Here is a 7,288-nt window from a genome sequence, read left to right on the forward strand (position 1 = left end):
TCTAAAGTTGTTTATAGACTAATTTTAACCTCCAAAACGCAAGCAGGACTTTGTACATCTTTGGGACTGTCCTGCAGGCTGCTTCCTGGCTTCCGCTGGCTGCTCACAGGGCTTGACATCTCCTGAAGCATGTCCTAGTCACGTGTAAAGGCTACCTGGTCCCTGTTTTTTCTATAATCACAATCCAGGCAGAATCATGGGAGAAGGAAGAGAAGCTAATGATAGGCGGTGATTTGAGGGATTTCGAAGCCACCAAAGAGAAATCTCTTGTCACCAGTTTGGCACTGAGATGACCACTCAGTTTATTTCAGGCAGGAATTTCAAAGGAGTTAACTGCAAAGCTCGACCTTACTGGTTGTGGGTGGCGGCTCTGAGCACTGTCCTCGGTGTGCTCTCCCCAGGTCTGCACACCAGATCCCAGGGGAAGCTGTGCACCGCCCTCTGGTCCCCTGGGTGAGCTTTCAACTTTAGAGAAATTAAAAAAAAAGCGGGGGGTGGGGGGGGTTGCCTTGGATTAGGAATTCCATTTACAAAGCCCTCGCTAAAATGAGAATATTCTAATGGGCTAATCAGGGTTGGGGAACCTTTGTAAAACTGCCGTAAGCCATTTGGATATTTATAACATCATTTGCAGGCACAAAAATATCAGCTTAAAAATTAGCCTGCTGTATTTGGTCAAACTCACCCCTAATGCCTTGGCAGGACCACATGTTCCCCACCCCTGGGCCAAATAGACATGACAGCGAAATGCAATGACTGTTCCTTGAGTGGACCCTGGACCAGGAAAAGTGAAGAGCTTTGGGAGGTCAGTTGGAGGAGTTTGAATGTGGACTGTGAGCAAAGTTGTGCCTCTTGGGTGTGAAGGTGGTCTAGTGGTTCTGCAGGAGAACATGCTGAAAAGCATCCAGGAGTGCAAGTGTCGTAATTGCTACCTCCTCACAAATGAGCATTGCTACTTGAGCCCAGGAAATGGACCTCCCAACCCTGGGAGAGGGTGTGTCTTCTGTAAAATAAGCAAGTCCTGAGGACCCTGGAAGGAAAGGCAGGGGCACAGCTCTGAGTCCTGGGGAAGGGATCCAGCATGCTTCATTTCCCACTGTCAGGTCAGCAGGCAGACTGTTTCTTACTAGAAGGAGAACCCACGGCCGGGCATGCGCAATGGCCGTGTGGTGAGCAGCTGGGCTGGGGGAGAAGCCTGTGGGTCATTCAAAACATTATAGGAAACCAACCCCAATGCACAATCCTATTTTTGTCTTACCTTTGACGTGGTGTTCAGCAAAGGAATCCTTCACAGATGAGACACTCCGGGGAGAGAAATAAACTAGTTTTCTAGACTATTACTGTTTTTCCAAGGGAGTTCATAACGTTGTGCTGTGAGAACAAGGGAGCATGTAAGACTGAGGACCTCAGGGCCTATGTGGGCTCCCGGCCAGTGGACTTTACCTCGTGAGGAGCGGAGGCAGATTTGACACCACCCATCCTGGCTAGAGTTTCCCGTAGGCGCAACAGCAAGCATCGGAGTAAACCAAGTGGAAAATCCTCTCGGTAACTACCGTTGAATCAGTTAAACAAGGAGGTCAGTACGGAGGTGGCTCTGGTGCTGCGGTGGCCACATAAGCAAACCCAAGTCAAGGCCTGTAAACCCCTCAAGGTGAAGAAATGAAAACCCAAGGGCAATCAGTCACCAACAGCCAAGCAGGCCTTACGTGACAGCCAGTCATTGCCTCGCTTGGCTTTTGCCTTTTCTCTACAAGGCTCTCCCCAAGCTGCTGTTGGTGGAGCACTCTTACCTACTTCAGGTTTGGTGCTGCCTGATTCAAATAGATTTTTGCTCAAATTCTTACTATTTTAATGTGCTTCAGCTTCCCGTCTAACACTATACTCAAGGGAAAGAATGAGGCCCCAGGACTCAGAGCCATGCCCCACCTTTCCTTCCAGGGTCCTCGGGACTTGCTTATTTTACAGAAGACACACCCTCTCCAGGGTTGGGAGGTCCATTTCCTGTGCTCAAATGGCAGTGCTCAGTTCAGCCCACGTGTGTGACCTTACTAGCACATGAATTGACTAAGTCTGGGCTGTAACAGGGTTCCAGACACCATTTTAATTGCCGTTTTTCATACTTGATTGCCTTACCACCAAACACCTCCCAGAGAAGGTGTATACTTGGATTTTAATGAAACTTTTCTTCTTGCATTTTGGAAATGGTTAAGGCTGAGTCTCCTAGAAAATTACGGGGATGATTCAGCTTTCTTATCCCATTTCCTTTCTGTTCCACCCTCCACCTCAAAACACACACACACCAGTCAACAGGAAATTGCCTTTCATCTCCCCAGCACCCACATCCCAGGTTTCAAACCAGAATGCATGTTAGGCTAACCTGCGTTTTTCTTGATTTAGTTGGAAAGTCTGCACATATTTATGCATGTTCCTTTTTAAAAAGTAAGTGGCTTCTCAGGCTCTTAAAACCAAACTAATACTTAGAGATGAACATGCTAGCAGAATCCCAGCCAAGTGGTTTGGGAAATGCTTTATGAGTAGCGAATAGGGTGATAGTTTCGTGATGCTGGTGCTAAGGACCGAATGACCCTCTAGCAGAAGGTAAAACCCCCAGAGAGGTGAGTACTATTCAGTGTTGTCGTTAGGAAATACTCGGAAAGCATTGTCTAGTAAACACCTGTAGGACTGGTTTTGGTGGAGTGTGTCGTGTTTAGCAGGGCGACAAGTGATTCTGAGCCGAGGCCAGGCTTCACGTTGACGGAGAGCTCTGATGGAGGCAGAGGCTGGGGCAGATTCGCAGTGTGGCAGCGGCGTCGGGCTGGGAGGGCTGCAGAGGCCTCAGAGATGAACTGGCACAGCTTTCATCGAGGGAGCTTTGGGGTGCAGTGGGAAATGCTCACTTGGTTAGAATCTCAACTTTGCCATCTTTTAAGCCTGCAGACTCTCAGCCAGTTATCCTCTCTGGATATGTTTCCGTAAAATGTTATTTTACAAGTTTGTTGTGAGGAATATTTATATGACTGCACATTATTAGACCCACTATTGATACTTAGTTCACTAAAAATGGTTCTTATTAATCAGTTGGGGCCTAATATCAAGAACAAAGACTCCTTAGCCACCATTGGGATATTAGCATTTTGGTGTCTATACCCAGTTGACTTAATAAAACTTCTATAATCTAAACATAAATAAGTTCATTAACCTCCAACCTTCTGACTCTTGGCCCGAAAGCTATTCAACAAGAATTGCAGCTTGATATCTCCTAAGTCACTATTACCCTCACTCCACTGAGTATGTGGTGAAGACTAGACATGAATATCCCTACTTTCCAGTGAATGGGAATTAAATGAGTTCCTGGCATATAGTAAGTGCTTAATGATATGAGCCATATTATTTTTATTATGGGGTAGGGATATGCTTGATTTAATACCCATGGACACTTCTGTGAGGATATATGTATTTGAGGAAGCTTCTGAAAGAGAAGAGAATAATTTGGAACAAAGGCCTCTGAAACAATTTTCAGTTTGGTAATTGAAAAAATGAACATTGATAAGAGTTAGGGCAAGGTCAGGCATGTTCAGACTGATAAGAGTTTAAAGAATTCAGAAAAGATCCAAGCTTTCCTCCAACCAGATTTATTGAACACAACAGAATTCTATATACAAAGTCACCCAGACCTGCTGCTGCAAAACAAGATCCTTTCTTACTAACATTTTGGTAAGTCAGTCCATAGTGTGTCCAAAAGCAACTTAGCCTAAATTAATACAAAAGTGCCCAAAGCTCACAGGATGACAGGCCTAACCACTGAAACTAACAGTGTAAAGCAAGGAGCAGACGCGCTGTGGGAGAACCTGGGGCCATCAGGAGGCCATCTTGTGCACGGCCACTGTGATGCCGTCGTGTTTCTGGATCATAATGTTCCTGGAAGGCAAAGCGGAAGACCTTCAGTAAAACATTCCACGTGGGAGGTGTGATGTTAATGGTTTAGGACACAATGAAATCACTTTTTCTATGTCTATACAAGCAATATATGAACACAGCAAAACATTTGGGGAATACAGAAAAGTATTAACTATAAAAATGAAATGACACTGATCTCCCTAGCACTGAGAGACAACCACTGTACTATTTTCCTGGCTTTATCTGCAGGTGTACTGTCACACATTTTCTCTTTACGAGCTGTGATGATATCGCGTAGTTTGTCTTCTGTTCGTGTCTATTATTCTGAGGACACTCACTTGGAAGATCGTTAGTACTTCCATTATTACAGAAGCAGTTTCTGTTCTTTAATTGGTCTTCCTATTTTTACTTTGCCCTTTGAATGAAGAACCACCAAGGAACACAGGGCAGGCTCCAGTCATTCTAAAAATCTTCCTAAATAAAAAGGAAAGGAAGGGACCTGCTGCCTTCGACTCACCCGTTATCTGACTCTAGACACACCACAGGAGTATCAGTGGGGTCTGAGGTTAGCTTAGCCGCTTGCTGGGCTAGAACAGATATCACTCCGGCGTGCTCATCTGACAGGGTCCCACGGCCTGGAAGACACAGATGATAGAATGTTGCCCAACTCTTAAAAATGAGCTTAGAGCTGTAGTAGTACCTCATGAATTATTCATGAGAGTTCAGTTCATGGGCTCTTAGGTTACTGACATGAAATGATTTTGCTCTGCTGTACTCAGCTGGTTGCCTCAGTGAGAAAGCCACACACCAGTTCCTCAATCAATAAAGCCATAACAGACACTCAATTTTCAAAGTCATTCCCATCACCATCTTTAAACACCATCTTAAACATATAAGGAAGCTGTAATTTCAAGTGGCTCTGAAAGTCATAAATCCATTTCACAGGAACCTTGCTGAAATCAACAAGAAGTTCGGAGGTAAGATCAACAAACAGCAGTACAGACAAGAGACCTGTTGAAACTTATTCCTCATAGGAAATTGATTTCCTTTACCGAGCTCCACCTCAAAGGGTATGAACGTTTTCTCGGGAGCTCAGCTGTAAGTCCACCTTGACAGCACATGTGGACATTCTGTGAGCAATTCACCCCGTTAGAATAAGCTGGCTGTTTTCCAATACCAACAGAACTGGCTTTTGTTTTGGCCTGTAGATAATAACAACCTTGAGTGGCAGGCACAAAAAGTAATTACTAATTTACAATATATTTGCATACATAAGGGCAATGCAAGCCTATCTGCTAAATCTGGTAACAGACATGCTACTGTAGCAGATTTGTTGGGTTGACTATTATTATACAGAACATTAACTGCACAGACAGTGCAGTCTTTTGGGCCTTGAAGGCTTGTTTAAGGAACTAATTTAGTTTTATATTTCCTTGAATTTCCATTAGTGAGCTGGCAAGTGTCCTCACCCCCTGAGTTACTTATTTCTTCATCTATAATTGTTATTTATTGAGCATTATGTCTGGGTTATGTGCTGTGTTTTACACATATAATCTTATAGTATTGTGATTGAGACTTTGGAGCCAGACTCAAATCCCAGCTAGACCACTTAATTCTTTAATCCTCACCCAAGGATATGCTTTTATTGATTTTGGAGGGAGAGGAAGAGAAACATCGATGTGAGAGAGAAACACTGATTGGTTGCCTCCCATGAGCGCTCCAACTGGGGATCAAACCCCCAACTTTCAGTGCAGAGGGCAATGCTCCCACCAACTGAGCCACACGGGCCAGGGCAGCCACTTAATTTATCTACCTCATGTTTTGAGGATTAAATGACTTAGTATATGTAGAATACTTAGAACGGTGCCTGGCACACAGTAAAAGCTCAATGAATGCAATTTGATAATAATTATTAAACAACGGAGTAAAGAAACAGGCTCAGAAAGGTTCTTTTTGGTCCAAGCAAACAGAAGAGCAGGCGGTTGAACCCAGGTGTGTCCAACTCTGATGCCTTATTTTTACTGCCGCCTCACTGTTAAGTGCAGACTAAAAAATAGCATCTTGCAGGAATAATGTGAGAACGAGAAGATCAGTATACGAAGCCTCGCAGTCCAAGCAGACGGCGCACATTCAATGTTACCTGAAGGCTTTCCTCAACCCACTTTTTAAAATGGGTCAAATACTATTTCAGCAGAAATGACTGTAGTGCAGGAATGTTTCTACCTTCACAAGTACCAAGTGAAAAGTGCAATCTTCTAACCTCGTTATCGGGAGATAACTGTTTACAGACGTGGCTGGAAAGTGGCAGGCTAACTGCACACTGACTCCCAGTCAACCTCAAATGCTGTGCAACCACCAAAGGGTTGCGGGAGGTACTTACAGCCCAGGTTAAGTCCTTGTGAGTCTGTGCACAGGACTCCAACAATGGATGGATTCTTCATTCTATTTCCAGGGACACATGTGAGAAAAGGAACTTAAAACATTACAACACACACAGGGATTCTACTACCAGGCAGGCACTGTGTCACGTGCTTTAAATGAATGTTTCTCAACTTTTATCACCCCCCTCCCCACCACGAGAGGAAAAAAAAACTAAATAGATGAGTCTCTGGTGACAGAAAAGAGCGTGTCCAGGCGCTTAGGCGGGCCACAGACATTCCAGGACCTAGGACTGTGTCCCTCGTTAAAAACGGTGCTTCTGTGTAACGCGGGTGCCTCCTGGGGGGCAGCTGGGGAGCGAAGGGGCATCCGTGCGACGGAGGTGCTGCCCCGTCCACTTCCCTCGGACTCTACGTAGATATTCCTCGTTGAAAAACTGAAGGGATGTGTTTCATTTTAATCACCAAGTAACTGGTTACACACGGAAGGAGGAGGGTGTGTGTATGCGTGTGTTTACACTGCCGGATTAGTCTACACGGTGGCACGTCCTTCCCCCAAATTAACCCAGTTCCTGAAACTCGCGAGGGCGGCCCCTGTCCAGACAATGCCAGCAGGACGGGCGGTTCAGGGCCCGGGCCGCGGAGCAACGTTCGTTCGGGAGAGTGCGGGGCCCCGCGGGCGGGATTTTGATTCCGGGTCACTGGCCGCCTGCGGCCCGGGGCCAGCGCACCGCCTGACCCGCGCCCGGGGTCGCGCGGCGTCCCCAAGCCGTCCGGCCGGCCCTCGCAGCTCGCGCACCTTGTCCCGATCAAGTGCCCGCGCCACTCACGTGTCCTCCAAATGCTGCTCCAAAGTCGCCTCCATCCCGCTGGCCTGGCCGTCCACCCTGACCGAAGCCCCACGGCGCGCCGCTTCCGCCTTCAGGGGGCTCCTCGATCACGTGACACGAGCGGCCTGCACGGCGTCTCCGATGGGACAAACTTCGCGGCGGCGCCTCCGCGTTCCGTACCGG

At 46.5% G+C, this 7,288-nt stretch overlaps 1 protein-coding gene across 1 annotated transcript; it reads right to left on the minus strand.

Moving 5' to 3' along the window:
• Positions 1–3,616: 3,616 nt before the first annotated feature.
• Positions 3,617–7,224, minus strand: LAMTOR5 (late endosomal/lysosomal adaptor, MAPK and MTOR activator 5). The gene is made up of 4 exons (XM_070396693.1): positions 7,106–7,224; positions 6,278–6,339; positions 4,415–4,532; positions 3,617–3,918 (listed from the first exon to the last, which is right to left on the minus strand). The coding sequence occupies exons 1-4, from the start codon at positions 7,138–7,140 to the stop codon at positions 3,858–3,860; spliced, it is 276 nt and encodes a 91-aa protein (XP_070252794.1). The 5' UTR covers positions 7,141–7,224; the 3' UTR covers positions 3,617–3,857.
• Positions 7,225–7,288: the final 64 nt, after the last annotated feature.

The sequence above is a fragment of the Myotis yumanensis genome, unplaced genomic scaffold, assembly GCF_028538775.1.
Source record: "Myotis yumanensis isolate MYYU_CA2020_CCGP unplaced genomic scaffold, mMyoYum1.0.hap1 SCAF_17, whole genome shotgun sequence".
Lineage (NCBI taxonomy): Eukaryota > Metazoa > Chordata > Mammalia > Chiroptera > Vespertilionidae > Myotis > Myotis yumanensis.